Raw genomic sequence first — 23,076 nt, 5'->3', positions numbered from 1 at the left:
CGAGTGAAGGAATCGACTCAAATGTGTGATTGCCGGGGTGACAGTCGGTGATATGGCTTGAAGGAGGTTAGATGGTTACATGTTAGTAGTTTAGAAACCTCACTCTCAGCGAAAGGGGTAAAACCAGGTAACAATGAGCCTTGAGCTGGAGTAGACAGGTTGTGAGTTAGTTGTTTGGAGAATTGGCTGCTGATAGCTGCCACTTTGTCAGTGAAAAAGGTGGCAAAGCTATCAGCAGTGAGGTTGGTAGCTGGAGGAGGTGGTGGAGGGTAGAGCGGAGACTTAAAGGTGGAAAATAACTTACGTGTGTCCGTGGCACCATTGATCCTGTCGTTGAAGAAAGCCTTCTTAGCAGCAGTGATGCTGGAAGAGAAGGAGGACAGCAGTGTCTGGTAGCTTGCAAGATCTTCAGTCGCTTTCGGATTTGTGCCATTTGGTGTTATCTGATTTATTTCCTGTGTTGAAATAGATTATAAAGCCTGTTCAAATACTGTATAGATATTCATAAAACTCTGACTGCCTGAAACTATCATGGTATCCTCACAGTGCTGGCCTGCTGGCAACAAACCCATGACTTGCTCTTAAAATATCTATGTTTGAGTGTTACAGTAGCCTAGAGTATCCATCCATTATGCTTATAAGTGGAGGTATCAAGGACTGGTTTGTTAGTATGTGCGACGATGTGGCGGGGATGGTGGAGCATCTGCAGACTGGTTGTGGTGTGCTGGTCTGAGTAAAAAAGTCCAGGGCCATTTCATAGTCCAGGTACATGCATATATATATATATATATATATATATATATATATATATATATACACACAGACATGGACACATTTGTTGGTACTTAAACTCGTTGAAACAATGCTTCATTCTTCCTGTAAAGTGATAAAATTAAAAGCAATTTTCTCATGTACACCTGCATTTTTTTTGGTATGTCAAAGAGTAAAGCAAAGAAACTGTGAAGAGACAAATTATTGCTAAAAAGATCAATTATATTCTAAAATGGCCTGGACAGATTTGTTGGTACCCTTCGATAAATTTGTTGGTACCCTTGGACGAAAAAAGAAGAACCCACCATTTTCTCTGAAATAACTTGAATCTCACAAAAGTAATTAGCATACATCTTTGTTTATTCCATATTTAATATAAATCAGGCTTTTCTTTTCTTTTTTGATTCACATAATACATAATAAAACAAATGAAAATGGCATGCACAAAAATGATGGGACTCTTAACCTAATATTTTGTTGCATAACCTTTAGAGGCAATCACTGCAATCAAGCGATTTCTGTAGCTCTCACTGAGACTTGTGCACCTGTTAACAGGTAGTTTGGGACACTCTTCCTGAGAAAACTGATCCAGCTGTCTCAGGTTTCAAGGGTGCCTTCTCTAGACTGCATGTTTCAGCTCTTTCAATAGATCATTCGATCAGATTCAGATCAGGGCTCATAGAAGGCCACTTCAGAATAGTCAAATGTTTTGTTCTTACCCACACTTGGGTTCTTTTAGCTGTGTGTTTTGATTCATTATCCTGTCAGAGGACCCATGACCTACGAGTGAGACAGAGCTTTCTGACACTGGGCAGTACGTCTGGCTCCAGAATGCCTTGATAGTCTTGAGATTTCATTGTGCCCTGCACAGATTCAAGGCACCCCGTGCCAGACGCAGCAAAGCAGCCTAAAAACTTAACAGTAGGTATGGTGTTCTTTTGTTTGAAAGCTTCATTTTCGTCTGTGAACAAAGAGCTGATGTGACATCCAAATATGTCCAGTTTTGACTCATCTGTCCCAAGGACATTCTCCCAGAAGCATTGTGGCTTGTCAATATGCATTTTAGCAAATTCCAGTCTGGCTTTTTTATGTTTTTCTTTCAAAAGTGGAGTCCTCCTTGGTCTTCTTCCATGGAGCCCACTGTCACTCAAAAGGCGACGGATGGTGCGATCAGACACTGATGTGCCTTGACCTTGGAGTTCAGCTTGTACCTCTTTGGAAGTTGTCCTTGGCTCTTTTGCTACCATTCACATTATCATTCTCTTCAATCTGGGGTTGATTTTCCCCTTGCGGGCGCCTCCAGGGAGGTTGGCTACAGTCCCATTGACCTTGTACTTCTTAATAATATTTGCAACTGTAGTCACAGGAACATCAAGCTGCTTGGAGATGGTCTTATAGCCTTTACCTTTAAAATGCTTGTCTATAATTTTCTTTCTGATCTCATCAGACAACTCTCTCCTTTGCTTTCTCTGGTCCATGTTCAGTGTGGTGCACATGATGATACCAAACAGAAGAGTGACTACTTTTCTCCATTTAAATAGGCTGAATGACTGATTATTAGATTGAAGGCGTGTGATACCAGTTAAAGAAAACAGTTCTAAACATCACTATAATCCATTTATTTTTAAGGGGTACCAACAAATCTGTCCGGGCCATTTTAGAATATAATTGATCTCTTTCGCAATCATTTGTCTATTTTCACAGTTTCTTTGCTTTACTCTGAGACGTACCAAAGGCATGCAGGTATACATGAGAAAATTGCTTTTAATTTCATTATTTTTCAGGAGGAAGCATTGTTTCAATGAGCTGGGGTACCAACAAGGGTACCAACAAATTTGTCCACATATATATATATTTACATATGTGTGTGTGTGTGTGTGTAAATATATATGTATATTTATATATGCATATGTGTGTACATATGTGTGTGTATATATTACACAACCAACATTGAGCTTTTGCTGATATAATTGTGCTTGACTTATTTTTTGCACTCCACATAGCAGTTTATTTTAAGCAGATCATTTGTATTAATATTATTAATAATAACATTTTTGGAGGGGGTCTGGTCTGGCAAGGCGTCCTTGCCCTATTAAAGTTTGGGAACCCCTGGTTTTGAGAACTCAAAATATATACTAAATACATATATCTAAATATTCTGTCCCTTCCTGGATTGTGGCCTTGTTGTGACGGAAGGTCTTGAGAGTTTCAGTGATTACCCTAGAGATTTGTCATGGGGAGCTTCATGCTCCTGGTAGGGTCTCCCAAGGTGAACAGGTCATGGGTGAGAAGCCAGACAAACATGATCAAAACACACCTATGACATGGTGAACATGAAGACCGTATTTACCCTGCCCTTAACAGGGTCACCGGGACCCACTCCCGAAGCCAGGCCTGGGAGTGGTGTTCACAGGCAAGCACCTGGTGGCCACGCAACCCACGTAACCCAGCCGGGCCAAGCCTGAAAAGACTATGAGGGACCATTGTGTACAAGGGTACAATCGTATAACAGTTCTGTTGTAAGTTGCATATACTCAGCCAGTTCTGAGTATTCTGCCTTCTTGGAGAGGGTGGGAGGGGTGCTGGAGAAGGTCCCACTCACTGACTCCATAGTCCTACTAGGAAACGTCAACGCTCATGTTGGCAACAATGAGGGAAGCTGGAGGGGCGTAATTGGTAGGAACGTCCTCCCTGACCTGAATTCGAGTAGTGGGTTGTTAATGGACTGCTAATTATGGATTGCCCATATCAAACACCATGTTGAAACAAAGATCTTCATAAGTTCACTTGGCACCAGGGCCGCTTCTGCGAGCCATTCAGTCCTTATACACTCAAAGTGGAAGATGTGTCCGTATTCTTGACAAGTCAAGCTTGTTCAAGGTGGGCGTCGAGACTCCGACAAGGTTGCGCCTAGTCTCCCCTACTGTTCATGGTTTTCATGGACAGTATATAAGGGGGTAGCCGTGGTCTGGAGAGTGTCCAGTTTGGTGACATAAGGGTGGCATCGCTGCCATTTGCCGATGATGTCGTCCTTTTGGCGCCATCACACTGTGATCCTCGTTGCGCATTTGAGCGGTTTGCAGCAGAGTGTATTGTGGTCTGCATTAGGATCAGCACCTCCATATCTGAGGCCATGGTTCTTCTCACGAACAGATGGCGTGTCCGCTACAGGTGAGGTGGGAGCAACTGCCCCACGTGGAGGAGTTCAGGTATCTTGTGGTCTTATTCATAAATGAAGGTAAGAGGGATCGGGAGATTGATGGTTAGGTGTAGCGGCTGCAGTGATGCTTGCACTGTACCAGACCAGGTGGTGAAGAGAGAGCTGAGACACAAGGTGAAGCTCTCAATTTACCAGTCGGTATTCGTTCCCACCCACATCTATGGTCAAGAGCTATGGGTAGTGACTGAAATAATGAGACCACGGATACAAGCGGCTGCAATGTGGTTTCTCCGTAGGGTGGCGGGGCTTACTCTCCCGTGATCCGAGAGGAAATCGGAGTACAGCCGCTGCACATCCAAAGAGGGGAGGGGAGAGCAGAGGAGTCAGTCGAGGTGGTTCGGGCGTCCAGTAAGGAGGCTCCCTTTGGAGGTGTTCCAGGCATGTCCAACTGGGAGGCCCCGGGGCAGACCCAGGACACACTAGAGAGATTACATCTCTCAGTTGGCATGGGAAAGGAAAGCCTAGGGATCCCCAGGAATGGCTAAAGGGAAGATGCTCGGGAAAGGGGCATCTGGGCTGCTCTGTTTGACCTGCCACTGCAACCATGACCAGCAAGTGGGTTAGAAAATGGATGGATGGATAAATATGCTGTATACACAATAACTACAAATCTCCAAAAAGTAAATTGAAAAAAGAAAAAAGATCTCTTATTAAATAATACGGCAAGCGACTGCCTTTGACTTCCGGGGCCTATAAAAAAATCACAACGTAAGGACACAAAATAAACCAAAAGCACTTTGTGGAAGCTGCTCTTTATTTGAAAAAGAAAGAAAAAAGACCTCAGTCATTGTCTGCTACACATTCTAATTACATAAAGAAAAATAGCTGCGTGAGACAAACGCAGAGAATATCCTGAATCAAACTTAGGTAGAGTCAAATTTGATTGAATTGCTTTCATATTTCATACATCTTTCACTCCACGCCTGACCAACAGTCAAGTTTTTGTTTTTTTTAATATATATACACACAAGAGCGCCGATCAACAGCGCTCCACTCCACCCTGTTCCTCTGGATCTTTATACAATTAAAATTTACATCAAAACTGTGACCCCCCACCCCCCCCCCCCCCCCTCGCACCTGCCCCCCACGCCCACCCCCCACTTTCTCTCCTCCATCACTACCCGTCCATCCACCCGCCCTCTGCGGCTTCGTGTAGAAAGATGTGTGCAACATGAAGACAACTCCTTCACATTCAGAGTAAAAGGCAGCCATGAGTACGGTCAGTGAGTCGATGGCATGCCAAGCTTAAAGCAAAATGGAGCCCACCACGCCCCGCCACCCAGCCCCCACCCCCAGTATGACGCCTCAGAATCGTGGGTGAAGTGGTTTTTTTTTTTTGTTTTTTTTCTTCCTCCTTTCCATCGCCGCCCACCCTTCCACCCGCCCCATCCGACTAGACAGAAAGTTGTTCCATTGCAAAAAACCCTAGGCACAGAATCGTCTATATACTGTAGGTCACTCACTCGAGCTCTAAGCCCTGTACTTTTGGGGAGTACAACGGAGAGATGGTGAAATCATTTTTTGTTTTTTTTATGCTTTTTTCGTTATTGTCTAGTAAAAATTGTTCTTAACACAAAACTCTGAGAATATTTAGTGCTCTATCATTCCGCTTAATAGGTGTCATTTAATATAATTGCTATTATTATTATTATCATCATCATCATTATCATCATCTTTTTTTTCTTGTTTTTTTTTTAACACTACCTCAACAATAGTCTGAGATCCATGATTAACGGTGAAGCACTCCCACAGGTGTTCAATGTACGGTAGATTTTAAACCCCCACCCCCTCCCTCCCCCCCAAAAATCTTAAACCAATAATCATAAATAAATACAAACAACACACAAGGAATGTCTACTGTAAACACGGTAAAAAAGACAAAAAACTAAAACGGGTGTAAACGTCATTAGCATCATCACTACTCAGTGACAGTTAAATAACTAAGAAATGGAGAGGGAGGGAAGGGACTCCTGTTATTATCCTCCCACCACCCACCATCACCTCCATCTCCATCTCCTCCACCCTCGGCTTCTACGTACCACCACGGTATCCTGGATCCTAGATCCTGATGATCTATCGTTACGGGTGTAAAATGGCCGCGGGGGTCCTCATGGCGGGGGGTAGGGGTGGGGTAGTTGGGTGTGTGGCAGGCGGGGCTGGACAGCAGCAGCATCACTGGATGTCTTGGGACAAATTACAGAATAACGGGGGATTGGGTTTTCTCCAAATGTCATCTGGGACACGGGTTGCCATGGTTTCTGACAGTCTTTTGCACCATTATGTTCTTGACGTGTTGGCGTTTGAGGGGCGCGGGTGTGTGTGTGTGTGTGTTGCTCTGACAAGAGTTTTGACGGCAACGAGGACAAAGCGTTTGCTGCTAAGTGCTTCATCTTTCCAAGAGACACTTCCTTCATGTTACATGAACTGCATCTGTCGGGAGGCAGAGGACAAAGTGTGATTAGAACCTGGCCGATCCAGGGCCGCTGCGAAGGCTAAAATAGAAAGTTTGCACAAGGAAAATAAGAAGACGTTGATCTTTCAGACTGTCTACAATTAATGTGTGCATAAAAGATGTGAAAAATAGATAGATTTGCTTAAACCAGGGGTTGACAAACTTTCTATATATACTTTATCGGCCTACAATTGACTGCCATGTGGTTTCAGATTTAACTTAGTGGGAAATATCACAGGAAAAACTCCATGTCATTCATGGAGTTGATTAAATATCTCTATATAATGAATGATATAAAAAATAATACATCTATGTAATTTCATTATTACATATTTATCTCATTGTTTTACACAATATATATATTTTTCAAATATATATATTTCGATTCACATTCAGAATCTGAACATGTTAAACAATAAATTAAACAAAGAAAATCTAATATTTTTCCTGTGGACTCCCTGCATTTTGTTAAATTACAGCTAGGGGGCCACAGAGCCCAGTTTGAGAGCCCCCGGTTTAAACTGGGCCAATAGCCACCAATTGACCAGTGCAATTGAAAATGAATGTGATTGAAAATTTAGCGGAAATGTAAAAAGGCTCGAGATCAAAATCTTTACCCAAGATATGCAGGCAAAAGAGAGGCAGCAGATTTTGAGCGGTAGGCCATAAAAAAAGAGCGAAGAATTAAACAGTTTGATCGAGATGAGGATGACGGCAAGTTCATGCGCAGAAAAGGGAAACAGTAAAAAGACAAGAAGAGAGGGAGCATTGTCAATCGGGCAGGCGGTGCATGCAGGTGCATCCGCAAGCAAAGGTCATGCTGTACCTAAAGAGACGATTCTACAAGAAATCCTTGAGAGAGAGCTGTGCAAATGGGTCCTGTCCGGGGGCTCGGAGAGGACTCTGGCTGGAAGGACTAGAGGCTGCGGAGGGCTACGTCAGGAGGGACAGCGGGGAGACCAGAGGAGAAGTCACACAGTCAGTAAAAAAGAGCCGAGTGGAGAGATTAGTCAGGAATGGTTAAGAGTCGTGACGAAATGAAAGATAGGTTGAGAAACAAAAAAAAAAAAAAAAAAAAAAAAAAAGAGAGGTGGGGTGGGTGGGTGGGTGTAGGGGGGCAAGGGGGAGGAGTCATGAGGAAGTTGATGGCTGACAGATTTGGCCCCTCTCTCGGGGGAGTAAAAGAGCCCGTGAGTAAAAGTGTCATCATCACAAGGAAAGCGCTATCCACACGGAACACTAGGATGGGGATCAAAACGTGTTGTTGTCATGGCACTGGCACTTCTGTGGCGTTGAACTTAAATCTAAATAGCAAAGTACAGTGGAACCTCGTATTATGAGTGTACCAGTTAACGAGTAATTTGTTCGTGCAAATTTGTCTTGTTTTACGAGGGGTTTATACAGCGACCGCTAGGCTCGCACTCTCCCGACAAGCGTGGCCACCGCTCGCTCAGTTCACGCGGATATCTCGTTGTGGAAGCATCCCTATTGTGTTTTCCCAGTGTTTTTCATTTAGTTTTGTGCGTCTATTGCTTGATAAACATGAAAAAGGAACGCGTGTAGTGTAACTACACCTTTTCTGTTTTAAAACCCACAAAAAAAGATTTTTGGGACTTGGAACGGATTGATTATATTTCAATTAATTTCAAGGGGGAAAATTCATTTGTAAAACGAGCATATCGTAAAACGAGCTCGGTCATGGAACGAATTAAACTCGTAATGCGAGGTTCCACTGTAGTGAGTTTCTTCAGTGTCAGCGAGTGAAAGATAAAAGTAAAGGTAAAGGTAAAGGAACATGTGCATTGTCATTGTCTTTTTTGTTTAAGGACAAAGCAGTGATGAAAAAATACTGGTTAAAAGTACTGTTTTCCTTTCAAATTGATTTTTGTAATCTTGTACAAGTTTACACGCGCGCGCACACACACACACACACACACACACACACACACACACACACACATACACATACACATACACATACACATACACATACACATACACATACACACACACACACACACACACACACACACACACACACACACACACACACACATATATATAAAAGCAGAATATGACCTTTAATCCAGTATTTCTGGTGTAACAAAACTGATACTGGAAATATTTAAAAGATAATTCCAGGCCCTAATCACAGTCGGGCTTTCGCAACTTGTTATCACAAAGCAATGGAGAACCCTCTATCTTTCCAGACTAACACTGCCACTGTGAAAGAGCAGGTTGACATTTTGGGCAGAGCGTGCGCCCACCTGAGCACTGGACACAGAACCAAAGGGATTGGGAGGCCTCATCACAGGCTGCGTGTACATCATCGTGGGCTGGTTCATCATCCCCATGGAGCCCATCTGTGGTGGCTGTAGCAGAAAGGGTTAGTCATTTAGCATTTAACATCTTTCAGTATCCACTTCTACTGTAAATAAATCGAAAAATATCAAATCCTGGAAGCGGTAATCCATAATATTATTTTGTTGAAAAATCCTCAACCCATATTTGATACTATTTTTTGTTTGCCCTTTTTAAGAAACCATTCAATGTGCTGTGATGTGTGTGTGTGTGTTTGAGTTATGCTTATGCTCCTTTATATGCTGTCTCTATTATCAGTGGCGGGGTCAATCTATGGGGAGAAGGCATGCTTTCTGGAAAATAATGTCAAAGACTTAAAATGTTGCTGTTGGGAATGGAATTCTGGGACTTGTAGTGTACTCCACACAACACAGATGATCTTATGAATTTCCACTTTAATAATATATTGGTTTGAAATAATGCAGATTTTAAACCAGCCAGATGGGGACCGTCACGAGATCTGAGGCTCTGCACTGACTCACAGGGGCCTTGGATATCTTTAGCTTGGGGCCAAATATAAGAAGTGACGAGCAAATACGACGACAGCGAGTGATTCCATGTGGCACACAGACACACATTTGCCATCATACTGACCATGCCATATCCCATCATGCTCGTTGGCGTGGTGGCGGGGAAGGCCATGACGGACTGGGGCTGCGGAGACACAAGCAGGCCGATGAGAAGTGCCACAGTGGAAATTTGGACAGTCAAGAAGAAGGATGGCCACGTCATTAAGGAGGAGAGCAGTGTTCTATCACAGGCGAGCTCGCCAGGCCGGCGGGACCCGCGGCGGGGAGAGGGGCTGCGAGCGTTACCATGGAGACGGGGTTCCAGGTCGTGGTGGGCGCCGCCTTGGGCTGCCAGTTGGTTCCGCCAGTCAGTCTCTTCTCGCCGGGCTGGCTCCAGTTGATGTCACTGTAGATTAAGACGGTTTAATATTAGTACCGACCCTGGATACGCAGCACAATGCCGCTGTGTTTGTTGTCGGTCGCTACGCTGTAAATAAGGCCGGGCGGCGCGTACGTATATAAATGCTGTATCACTTACTTTTTAGCTGTGCCGTTTCCAATGCCAAGGTCTAAAAAAAGAAACCCACAGGGCAGATGTTAGATGTCAGTGCACAACTATTTGCCTGGAAGTGAAATTCTGTGGCCGTAGTTTATGTAAGATGTGATACGATTCCCACAAGAATCTTTTCTTAGCATTCCCTCCCCCCCTCCCCGTGAATGTTCTGAAGTAGCACTCTAACTTAAAAAAAAAATAATAATAATAATAAAAAAAGACCCGCCCCAAACATTTCAACAGAAACAGGTGCCGTTGTGAAATCGTAATGGGAAGGAAAAAACGATCACCGCGATCGGTGAGAGCTCTGAAACGGGGCACAGAAATAACAGGCTGATACTGACTGCCCACAAGGTTGGCCAGGGAGGAGTCAAGGTCGTCCGACACCAGCTTGTCTGGCTGCGGGCCTCCCAAGCACAGGCCCTGGGTGGAGCCCGCCAGGGTGGGCTTCAGAATGCCCCCCGCCAGATCTGACGAGAGAAACGACGAGAAGAAAATTAATAACGCATCGTCGTTTTAGAATACAGACTTCAAGACATTTTATACATGTTATCTCAGCTCGCGCTTCTACCTTTTTAAAATGGAATTGACGAATACAAAACACGGCAAAATGAAGTTGTGTTTGTAATAGAGAAATATCTAAATAATGTGAGCTATCATCAAAAAGACAAAAAAGTACTGACCAGTAAACAGCTAAAACTCAATTTAGCACCGTTTTGCCTCTTGATTGACAGCTTGTGTTATAAAAAGTGCCCTATTAACAGTGCAATGTATAGGCTGAATTTGCAGATCTCAAATTAACAATATTTGTGGTCTTATTGGCTTATTAATAATAATATATAGTGGTAAAATAATATTTCCAAGCTTGTTATAGTATCAATACCCACAATCAAATCCCACTGTGATGCAATTCAGACTGCTCTTTTTTTAATCTTCGACGCTAAGCCTCTGTCTGACATCACCATTTTTGTTCCCACCACAGAGCAGCAGATAACACACAAGACGGGGATCCTGCGCGGTTCTCCCTCTAGGACGCGCGCACAGAGAGACCTGTAAGCCCTACACACTAAACTGCTTACAATTTCAAGGATTTTATGTCCTCACCGTCCGAATTCAGGCCATTACCGCCTGCCGCTTTGGCTCCAAACACAGACTCAAAATCCACTTGGAGTCCCCCCGCACTCTGCTGGGGGGGGCCCTGTGGCGTCGAGTATCCTTGGAAAAAGAGACCAGGAGACGGGCAACTTCAGAGAACAAACACCACGGCGACTAATTCACATCCAAATAATCCTGTGTACATGCAAACACCGCCTGGAACCGCACCGCTCGGGTTTACTTATGGCCTCTTAAAATAAAGTCCGTCTGTCACTTCATGCATTTTCAAGGGTGAGACAGATGATCTTAAAGCGTAACTTCTCTATTTTTCAGCCTGGGACTTATTATGCTGCTTTCCATCATTTGCAACCTGTCCATTGCCACTACCTCACTGAACGCTGTACTAATCAGAAACTTACCACTCTGCTGCAGCTTCTCACTGTGCTTAAATGCAGTCCAATGGGGCAAACGTTCAAGGGTTGAAAACGTAAAATCTCCTTTTCAAAAACAGGAAGTTCACATAACAGTCACACGTGTCTTAGGTGTATTTTTTGAAACATATTTTTGAATAACAGCAACATCACATTTTATTGAGAACAATTTTTCGCAATTGCTACAGTGCATCCAAAGCGTGACGATCCCACTGGTATAGTTAGCTTCCCGTTTTCATAAAGGCAAATTCATTTGTATTTAAGGCTTAAAAGGTTGCCAGATTGACTGCATTTAAGCACAGTGAGAAGATGCAGCAGAGTAGAACGTTTCCCAAAAGTAAAGCGTCTGCGGTGCCATGAACGGGTTATCACCGATGGGAATCAACATTGAAATTAGGCACGAGTCGAAAAAAACAGCGAGCCTACCTTTTACAATAAATGTGAGCCGAGTCAAACTGCGCAGCGCTCCCTACGCAATTTAGGCTACAGCCGTGGCAGGTGTGGAGTGGAGTAAAAGTGCTGGAGACTCTTACCTCTGAATAGACCTGCTACAGTAGAGGGCTCAGCGGGGAAAGGAGCCTGGTGCGGGAGATGCTGAGCGACCGACACCGGGCCGCAGAAGGAGTCTTGAACACGCCACAGGGAAGAAAGACAAGAGCGAGGAGAGGCATTTCAAGGCCAGAGCGACGGAAAGGGACGACAGGAATCACAGCAATACGAATCAAAGTGGGGTTGGGGGATGTTAAAATGTCTATAAAAATGTTAAAATGATGGTACAGAGACGTTAATGGGTGGAGATCAGGGAATAACTTTATCCACATTTCTACCATAAATGCATTGGGATTAAAGGGCCCATTGGGATTACACAGGGTCATGGGCCTATGTTTGCCGGGGGCTTGGGAAACATAGGCTGGGATGGTGAGCCATCAAAGTACCTGAGATGGAGTGTTCTATCCGCACTGTGCGTTTGTAATTGGTTGAAACGGACGAGTTTGTGTCAATAAAGGGATTGTAACGATCTGAGGGATCAAAAATAGTGTTGGTGAAAAGAAGAACAGACGGTCAACTTATAGCTCTAACGGCACTTTTCTATCACAACACAACCACATCGATGTGAGCCGCAGGACGAGCGACTGCAAAGCAGACGGGAAAATCTTAAGCGTCCTGGTTTCTGGTTCTCCGAGGGCTAAATGTAAACAGGACTACGCCAGTAAACAAAAAAAACAAAACTAAAACTTTACACGAATTGCAACGGGATACGTAAGAGACGGACAAGGAAGACAGAGCTGATCGGCCGTGACCTTTTGCCGAACGAGGCGATTAACATTCAAAACTAACCTTAACATTAATCATGCAACTTAGAAAAAGACATGCTTGTCAACCGGGAATACAAGGGGGAAACATTTGAGGAGACACAAAAAAAATAAAAATAAAAATGCCTTTTACCACCAAACATTTCATGACTGGACGTCCTAGAGGAAAAGCTAACGCCGTCCGAAGACACGACGGGTAAGTGAGCGGCATCGACAACGAGTTTCGAGAGGAAAGGGTTAAGGTTTGGCATGGAGTCGTCTCCAGCTTCAGCGGAGGTGAAAGGATCTGAGGCAGGCAGAGGAGAGAGGACACGAGAGAAAAACAGACAGGACATCAAAGAAAGGAGGAGGAGGAGGAGGAGGAGAAGGGGGGAAAAAAAAGAAGAGGAGGACATCAGAGTCAGACGGGAGAGTCAAGAGAGCATGCGTAAAAAAAACAATCAACAGAAAACATGACCGTCGACGGGGGAGAGAGAGAGAGAGAGCCCCTCACCTGCCCATGGCGTGGCCACCGGCATCCCGGCGGAGCCAGGCTGCATGGAGGCCTGGAAGGTGGACTGGAGATCAAACAGGTCACTCTCCATCTTTAAAGCACTGCGGAATGGGAAAACGGATGTTATGTGCAGGTATTTGGATCAGAGAGCTAAGTATTAGGTAGGACAGGGCTCAGTGATTAGGAACTGGAATAAATATAAACGTTTTTGTTTTCCCCCCCCCCACAGAACTTCATACAGAGGTAAGTACGAGTAAGTACAGAGTGGTTTCATCTAGAATAGGTATTTTCCCAGTCGTATTAGGTTCAGTGGTAAGCATTATATGTATAACATCAGAAATGCTCACTCTGATGCAGAAGAACGTCTAATAAATATAAGGATTAGAATCAAATCTGATAATGATATGTTTAAATCTCACAAATCTGAATTTAAGACTATTTAATGACTTTTATCGCCTAATTTAAAAATAATAATAATTTTAAGGACAATGGATAAAAACAAATTTACAAATTGATGACGATGAAGATATAGTTAAATAATTCCCATTGTAATCCCTAAAATTCATCCTAGGATCCAAAACCCAAGGTCACACCCGTTGGAGCAGCTTGGCGTGGAGAAGAGGTCGATGGCCGGCGCCGTGCTGATGGTGCCCCCGGTGGTGGAAATGGGCGAAGTGTCGGTAGTGGCAAAGGAAGGCCTTTTGGAGAGCTCCTTCAGCCTCTGTTCCTGAGTGGAAACAGCCCCGACGTCAGCGTGCGCAAAAAAAAAAACAGGCAAAAAAACAAAACGCCCCTGATGGGGGCCGTGTTCGCGGTCGAATGGCGGTACCTTCAGGGCTTTAAGACGGGCCTGCTCCTCCTCCAGAGCCGCCTGCTTCTCCCGCTCGTCCACTTTGGTGAAGGACATCCCCGTGCTCGCCAGCGACGACACGGCGTTGGACAGAGTGCTGGCCCTGAAGACACAGGACATAACACACATTTGTTTTCTTTGGATACTGCACATTAGGGCTGGGGCTCACACAAAGGGTCACGATCCGATACGTAATGAAATGACCCAAGATGTGGTTCTGTACTGATATTTTGACATGTCATACATTTATACACCATCTGATGTGCATTGCAAATTCAGTCCTAAACAGAAAATCAAATATCTCAATTCATTTGTAACTATGCTGGGGCTGAAGCGGAAACGATTGCGTGACTTCCAAACAAAGCATCGCTGTTATTACAATTTCAATATTACAAGCTGCCGGAAAGGAATCCCAGACAGAGAGCGGCAGCCTACCTGCTGGCAGCGGTGGAGTCTTTGACCTTCTTGCCCTCTAAGGAGGCCAAGTGCTGCTCCAGAGCTTCCAGGAGGCTGCTGGGAGCCTGTGGCGGAGAGGACACTGAGTCGGCAGGCGGTTCACACCGAAACATCACAGCGTTTGGACATCGAGACCGCGTGAGGCAGCGGTGGGCAACGGCAGTTTTTTTTTTTCTAAATTAGGACACAGCCAGACACCAAACTACCACAACACTGAGCTCGAGCCAGCTTAAAAGCCGGCTAATTCATCTCTGCCATTTTGGCCGCACGCTGTGCATGTGGGTCAATTTTGGTCCTGAAGTGGCACAGTGTCGGGGAATGTGGGTTGCCCACCACTGATCGATGATTGCATTCCACTCGAGAAGCCATTTAGCATGAGCGAGAGAGAACAACACTGGTGTGAAATGAGGCGCCACGGGCACTTCCAACAACCTGGCCGTTGTTGAAGTGACCGCGCCCGAGCACGACTTTACAGGATTATGCTGCATGGAAGGCAGTGGACATGTAACCTACCACAGGGGGAGAGAGCTCATTTAATCCTTCTACTGTTTTCACCACAACAATGGCCGAGACGGGAGTGGAGGCATGCCAGACGACACTAATGCAAGTCACAGACACTGAAGAAGAGTGAAATGATAGTACTTACACAAACTGTGAACTAAAGTGGAAAGATAAGGGGAAAATACAGAACATAAAGGTGTTGACTACGTCCACCATCACAAGACTGAGCTGAGTGTACCGATAATTGCGATCAACAACCTAATTGACTTTGTTTGTTTTATGCCACTATCATAGCATTACCTTATAATAATACAAATACACCTTATGAAGAAGAGCCATTTATTGGCATCGTAAAAAACATAATTTTAACGATTTTGCAGATTGATTGCGGTTCGGCCAAATAACTGCAATTGTGTTATAATTTCGACAGCTCCAGTGTTGACTCTCAGTGACTGAGCTCGAACCGCCGATCGTCGGGGGAGAGGGTTTGAGGGACGTCTGCTTGGGGTTCACATCTTTAATATGTGCACTTTGGCTCACTGAAACTACGCAGAACGGCCGCGACTACATCCTCAGCAGGCTATCTTATCACCTTTATTTACTGTAGTTAAAGGGGAGAAGAGGTCGAATGTTAAGGAGACAAAGAAGAAAAAAGAAAAAAAAAAAAAAAAAAAAAAAACAAGAACAAGAAGGCTTCTATCGGCGACATGCACTAAGAGAGGACGTCGTGCAAAAAGTGTCTTATCTTAAAAGAGTGTTTGTGCAGGGTGGAGCATATATTTAGATACGGTGACACAACTGTTTAAAGAGGGTTTGAATACATAGAGATAAAAGTGGCAAAATGGGCGAGAGAGAGCGAGAGAGAGAGAGACAGAGAGAGAGACAGAGAGAGAGAGCGAGAGAGCAAAAGAAAGGAAACCTTGAGCTCTACATTTCTAGTAGGTGTACTACCGGGTTCCTAGCTCCAGAGTCAAGCCAACGCTCACCTGAGAAAGGTCTGGAATGTCTCCTCGATCAATTCCCACCTGCTGTGAGAAAAAATAAAAAACACAAATCTCCGGTTACTCACACAGTATTCCCGGTCGAGTGAGGGACTCAAACCTCTTGACGACGGAGAGTAAGCAGCAATGTACCTCGGCTACTTTGAGGAACTCTGATATGCGGGTCATGCGGGTGAGGAACTTCTTGTAGATGTCCAGGCCTTCTTTACACTGGGTCTTCTTCATGTCAAAGTACTTTTCTGAGTTGGTTTGGAAACGGGTTGTGCTCGTTAGGCTTTTGGTACGAAGAACAAATAGGTAATTCAAGTATCACGCGGGATTAGTGTATTGACAAAAAAAAAAAAAAGGGAGTTGGGTACCAAGCAGGTTGATGATGCCTTCGTTGTAGGCGGCAAAGAGCCGGATGGAGTCTTTGAAGAGCAGCATGAAGGCAGCGTTGATGACTCCGTTGGTGAGCTCATTGGCATTGACCTGCGGGAAAACAAAACACCACATTCACCAACAGGACGGCAATAATTTGTATTGCACTTGTGCGCCCGTCTCACAATAAGCCCAGCGGAAGAAAAATAAACAAACAAATAAATAAATAAATAAATAAAAGCGCAGGGACGAGGGCTGTAATCATTGACGTCGGCCGCACCGGATGAGGGCGGCGGCTTCACCTCAAACTCACATTGAAATCGAGCAGGGCGTCCATCTGGTTTTGAATAATGGGAACGGTCTTCAGCAACTTTTCCGTATTCATGGTCCTCATCACGCCCTCCACTCTGCACGGACACGTGGGCAATGTCGGGTCGAGTGAGAGAGAGAGAGAGAGAGAGAGAGAGAAAGGGAAGAGGGAGAAACGGGGGAAAATGCGATCAGATGCTAGAACACACGGGTGACGTTTCAACGTTTTTCTTTTTTTTGGGGGACTGAAGGTTAGAAACATCGCATGCAAAATGGTGTGTGTGTGTGGTGCGTAAAAAGGACGATAAAATAAAAGGGCGGGGTCGTTGAAGTACGTACCCTCGCTTTACTTTAGTAAAGTCAAAGGCCACCTGTCTGTAGGAAACTGCTTTTTCGTTCAGGTATCGACTGTACCTCCTGATAAACGTCGACATGTCATACCCTGCAGAGGAAAGGCAGCAGTTAATAATGAAGTTGATTCGTAAAATAACAAAGCAAAATACTTCCAACATGCGTTACCTGTTTATATTATTAAGCCGCATATGCACGACTACACAATGCAAATAAATGCTGCACAATTTACATTTACTAGTTTAAAATGTACTAATATACATCACTCTATTCACTGCATAGATGTATGAATGTATGTATATGTATGTGAGAAATAAACCTCTTGAATCTCTTGGAATATAAAGGACGGGAGTCAGTAAGCATCAGCCGTTTTCCCCAATTTTCTTTGTATGTAATTTGTATATCTCTACTAAGTGTATTTCCTCCGGAGGCCAATAAAGTTGCATATAATCTGAGCCGAACAGGGAGGAATCAACAGAATCTTACCTTGTAAACCACTTTTGTCCAAAAAGTTACTGAGGTTGAATAGTGTATTCCTTGAAGCCAGGTACTGGACAAAACGCTGTATTTGGAGAAAGAGGTTTGACAAAATAATGTTTAGTCAAATTGTAGTCCAAATAATGAACTGGTATTTAGTATATACGTTTTTAAGTATAAACTGTACATAGTCATGATGGGATTCATTTGATTTTTCGTTATTAACGGCGCTGTCCGACGCCTGCGATGGGTTGATTAGTGGGAGTGACCGTTTTGCGTTCACGCCTTCTCCTTCCGCACTCCATCCGCTCACCTCATTGCCGTAGACCATGAGGTGGTGTGTGGTGATAAGTGACTTGAAGACCACCACCCAGCTCGTGTTGGTAGTCCTCTCGAATAGTGAGTCAGCCAGCTGAGGAATGTTGACGTTCATCTCGTTGGTGCAGTGGATCAAATCTGAGGGAAGGGAGGGAACAGGCTCAGCGCTTCAAGGACCAACAGTCACACAGAGTCAGGGACATAGATCACTCAATATTCAGGATGGTGGTGATCCTCACATGAACGAAGGGCTGGGTGGTAGTGACTCAATCAAATATCACAATCTTCTTTGACGAAAATCTCAACATTCATAATTTGTTGATATCTTGTGGATTGGAGTGTGGTTTCAATTGGCGTTTTTCGTGAGATATTCACACACAAGAAATATTTGAGAAACAATTGTTAGTAATGAGATAATGAGCAAGCAGGCGGTTGATATGAAGTTCAAAAAGTTGCATCACTCGACTGTAACGCAACGCAGCCAAAAAGACAATACTCAACTGTATCACAACAATAACCAAAATCAAAGACGATATCCAGTCTCATATCATATCGATATTATGTCAATATATCGTCCAGCTCTAACAAAAGCGATAGATTTTTATTTACAAGAGTATTCTAAATGATGGAGCCACCATTATTATATGAACTGACAATTTTTTCATAATTGACCAGTTAGACCACCTAGAATAGTGAAAACTTGAAATTGCTTGAAACTGCCCTTTTCACGTTGTTTACATACCATTCCTGATCCTAATACACCCAGAGACCGCTGCTCGTATCAAGCACCTCAAATAAAGCCTTCTGACGAAATAACAGCAACAAATTATGGAATTGCATATCGTGCCATGGTACTTGACACGGTAGATAATCAGCAATTTAGTCTCTAGTCTTAACGTTGCAAGACTAGAGACCAAATCGCTCTTGCGAATTGATATGGCATTGCACAAGAAAATTGGTATTTATTATGCCATGTACACCAAGATTCAGAGGTATATTAATAACTATTTATACAAATGTGATTACTCTGGTGTGGCAGACCGGCTGATGAATTGACTCTGGCGTAAAACAAACACGTTCTGACACATATACATAAACCAACTGTTTCACTCGTAATGTGATTAAATGCTGCTCATGGACAGTCTGAATATTTACCCAGAAGAATGTGTAGCATTAGGTTATGACTATAGACAAGGAGATAACACTGCACTTCACTTTCAAACATGTTTCCAATGCTCTTCATTCAAGCAAGTGTAAAGGATGGACAGCTTTTTTTTGGGCAAAAAGTCAAACACGAGCTTGGACACCCAAACTGGAATTGGCGGACGGGACATAACAGCCTGCTGCGCCTCATACTTAGCACATAGCATGTCACACGGCGTGCATCAAAATTCTTAAACAATAATTAGTATCAGTAAATATGTCATATATAGATTAGTTCCCCATGTGGGATAAATGTTATTAAAGCATCTTATTGAATAGTAAACTGTATAGAAAGCAGCTAAATTCAAGGAACACTAACCGTAGTGTCAAGTCTGAAAATTATACTTGTTGGAACAATATTTCGTATACAATTCAGTATCGTATAAATCGTTTGTAATGTGTGTAACAAATCCAATGCTCAGGGCACGGAAGTGTCACCTTGCAGTTGCAATGTGATCAGATATACCGTGTAATTTTGACTCTGTGGTAACAAGGGACTTTCAAAAGTGCTTTACAAGTAGAAACCGATACTCTACCGCAGTTTTTTTGAACCGCCCCGTCTGTCTCTCACTGCACCGGAGCTGTTACAGCCGAGATAATGCAAAGCACCTTCCCCATATACTTTATCTTGGCTAAACAAACCTCTTTATGCGCTGGTTAGCCGGTGGACGCCCGGGCAGAGAAGCCGGGGGGGCTAATGGCCCTGCCATTCACGGCAGCCATCTGACTGACAGCGTAATTGGCCTCACTTTCTGCCCTATATTTGACTTTTTTCAGAGTCAAAGCAGAGGGATTTTAAGTAGGACAGAATAACCTTCCAGAGAATCAGCAGTGAGCATGGCCGAATTACCCAGAGAAGATAGCGAGGGCAGATGAAGAGAGAATAAGAACTACAGGGGGGATGAGGCACTGACACCACATCTTATGTTTTTGCTATGTCACATTTATTTGTCATGGCAAGCGAGCAGATTATTCCGTGTCGCAACCTTTGGCTATTTCACAATCACAACAGCAAGCCGAACCCGGACTCTAAGGAAGTTGTACCATTTAGTTTGAAGCAACACTTCAGCAGGAAGCCAAAAATCACAATATAAGTTTGATCAATAATTGTTATTGTATCCAATGAGGTTGAGTAAAGGACCCCAACACCGAAGAGAATGACAGAACAATGGAAGTGGCCCCATCCGCCTGATCCTGACAGTGACCTAAACAATCCTCCATTATACTGGATTGTGAACGACAGGGAGCAGCGTCGTCGTGCACAGGCGGCGTGTTGTCTGTGAGCACGTGGGAGGGACGGAGCTTTAGTCGTGTCGACTCGCAGCGGGGTCTGGGTTTGGGTTTGGGTCGAGTGCTCATCCCGCCGAAGCAGAGAAGGCATGAAGCAGCACAACAGGTAGAGCACAACCAGAGCGAAACTTTGAAAGGTGCAAACGGCAGGGCACCCTCTACGGCAAGCCGGAGCGCTCATACGGACGCCGCATGGCGTTCGCTCACCTGTCCGTGAGAAAAACAGCGACGCTCGGATTAGTTCCGCATCTAGTTCGCTGCAAAGGAGAAACGGGTCGCACAGAGTTCCGCCCCGTCTTGGAAATACCGCCCCAGTCAATTGGTTTATAAATAACCTTTTCAGTCATTTTTAGATCACTTCCAAGTTTCAAACCCGGACCAGATGATCGAAAGCTGCCAGAGCTTGAAAAGAGAAGGTCGACTTTCCCACAGATTTGCTGTGGATGAATAATACATCAAAAGTATAGTTCCATAAACAGGCAGATAAGTTGAACTACTGATAGATTGGGTCAGTTTGTGTGACGAATCACTGATGGCCCCTTTAACAATAACCACTTAACTAAGCATCCAAGGACAGTTTTTTGCACTATTTCATTCATGGTAATTACGTCTGTAATCGAACAGAGACCGAAGGAATGCATCTAAAAACAATTAACTTTTAGAGCAGGACTCACGGGGTACTAAAAAGCGTGTGTGTGTGTGCGTGTGTGTGTGTGTGTGTGTGTGTGTGTGTGTTTGTGCGTGTCTTTCAGCTGTCATTGGAGGGGTGTTTTTGACCAAGATTATGTAACGATTAAAGGTATGATGCTCACATCGAACCAGTCAAATCCGGGAAAACACCCAGCTGTGACTACTTCCTCTTGAGAAAGCCCAGTGGTGATGCACCGGGCCTGCTTGCCATTACCAGATAATAAACCACAGTTTTGCCACAGAAGGATCACGGTCACAACAGGAGACGCGCTTCACGTGAACATTCCTCTCGATAAGTTCCTGACAAGGTGCTCCGAACACTGTAACAGCAGCGTGACCACAGTATGCAAAGTTAGTACTTATGTTGACAACTAAAAACAGGTACAGCAGTGATGGAGCTATTAATAGGCCTTATGGGGGCCCTTCTGCTAACAGCCAGAATAAGTAACTCCACTGTAAATGGTATCAGCTGTACATACATTTATATATGCTTTGTATATGTATACACACACACACACACACACACACACATATATATATCTATCTATATATATAGATATATATATACACACACACCTCGAGTTTTGAATGTATTTTTTTTTTTACAATGTTTTAACACTACTTTATTTTATTTATTTATTATATCCCAATGTGATTCTATGTATAAGGGTCTCATAACCAGCAATACCTACTTCCGAACTGTTTTGTTGAGCTTATTACAATAAAAACCTTGATTTTTTTTTAAGTAAATTCCACCTCGTATTCAAACATCAGATAAACCTAGGATGAAGTCACAATAAATTATATTTAAAAAAACCCCACAAAAAACAACAACAACAAGAGATTAATCAGAGATTAAGGAGATGTCAGATGCGGTCACATAACTATGAAAAATGACAAAGTGGTTTTGACAGCAAACGACTGTAGTAAATATTAAAAAAAAAATGTGAACAGAGGGTTCGGCGTATATTCGACTGTTTTTTCTTAATCGTCATTGTCGTTTGAATGATAATGTTTTATGGGCCCACCCTTAATTTAAACGGGCGACAGTCTATCCCGAGGCTTTGAGGCCTTTCATTGTCATCGGCGCAACGTCACAATCCCCGGTGTTATTCCTCGTGTGTGTGGTGACAGTCGGACCGTTTTCCTACGATACTCACAGTCCAGATGTTTCTTTTTGGGACCCATGATTTCGTGCGTGGTGGCCTTGCACACTGTCTTGGACACGGCGGACCCCGCCACACTGTGCTGGGCTGCGGTGATCCGGTCCGTAATGCTCTGCCCCGACATCTTCGCTTTTATGGACGCAACAAAGAAGCTCTAATACGCGCAATATAGTCTCCGGTCGCTCGAAATGAGGAGTGATAATAGCTAAAAAAAAAAGCTGCGGTCTCCTACACAGAGGCCCCCGTGTCGAAAAATAAAATTAAAACAAATACAACTAAAAAATAAAAAGAGCCGAGCGAGAGACGACCAGGGCCAGCGGAGGGCGGAATAAAAGAACAGCGACCTGGCACAAAATCGCCCCGAATTCAAAGTGCGCTTTCGCTCAACCGAATCAGATTTCATGAAGATGTGGCGTTCGATTTGGCACCGGGTCCGCTTGCTGACTCATCCGACCCCCGCCTCTGCGTATCGCTCATCCCGCTGTGCCTCTCTGGATCCCCGGGTGTCTGCTGCTGCTGCTGCCTTTAAAGCGCTACGGGCATTCAGGGAAATGGCGGGCCTGCTCGGCTCTCCACCAGGGCTGGGGCGGATGACGTAGAACGTCGCGGAGACCGGTTTGACCCTACCGGCTTCCCGTACTAAGTGGTTTTTTTATTTTATTTTATTGATAATATTTATTTGTACAAATACTTATTTAAATGTGATCGTGACAACCATCGAATAACGTCACAATAGTGATATTTTTACACGAAAAATAAGGTAAAAAAAAAATTTAAAATAAAGAATGCATCACATTCAAAACTGATTTTCTTTCTCAGGTGCTCTTTGTGATGTCACAAAGACAGCGCTACCTATTCAATATGTTTACAAGCGTTTCCATGACGACTGGATTTCTAAATTGCATG

General features: G+C 44.0%; 1 protein-coding gene across 7 annotated transcripts; it reads right to left on the bottom strand.

Moving 5' to 3' along the window:
• Positions 1 to 5,839: 5,839 nt before the first annotated feature.
• On the bottom strand, positions 5,840 to 22,681 carry picalmb (phosphatidylinositol binding clathrin assembly protein b). Of its 7 annotated transcripts, none has more exons than XM_080006397.1 (23): positions 22,165 to 22,681; positions 17,817 to 17,959; positions 17,513 to 17,588; positions 17,015 to 17,117; positions 16,680 to 16,773; positions 16,366 to 16,477; positions 16,139 to 16,245; positions 15,992 to 16,033; positions 14,484 to 14,569; positions 14,028 to 14,151; positions 13,792 to 13,925; positions 13,199 to 13,299; positions 12,839 to 12,991; positions 12,328 to 12,411; positions 11,926 to 12,018; positions 10,971 to 11,081; positions 10,211 to 10,336; positions 9,852 to 9,882; positions 9,620 to 9,719; positions 9,399 to 9,458; positions 8,711 to 8,815; positions 7,270 to 7,376; positions 5,840 to 6,421 (listed from the first exon to the last, which is right to left on the bottom strand). In XM_080006397.1, exons 1-22 carry the CDS (start codon positions 22,292 to 22,294, stop codon positions 7,284 to 7,286), a joined length of 2,208 nt encoding a protein of 735 aa, XP_079862523.1. In that variant the 5' UTR covers positions 22,295 to 22,681; the 3' UTR covers positions 5,840 to 6,421; positions 7,270 to 7,283. The 7 variants fall into 7 exon arrangements, with proteins under 7 accessions (XP_079862523.1, XP_079862521.1, XP_079862527.1 ...); XM_080006395.1 differs by having other exon boundaries at positions 7,270 to 7,366; XM_080006401.1 differs by having other exon boundaries at positions 13,792 to 13,919.
• Positions 22,682 to 23,076: the final 395 nt, after the last annotated feature.

This window comes from Zeus faber (assembly GCF_960531495.2).
Source record: "Zeus faber genome assembly, chromosome: 9".
In the NCBI taxonomy this organism is placed as follows: domain Eukaryota; kingdom Metazoa; phylum Chordata; class Actinopteri; order Zeiformes; family Zeidae; genus Zeus; species Zeus faber.
This window is presented reverse-complemented; position numbering and strand designations above follow the sequence as displayed.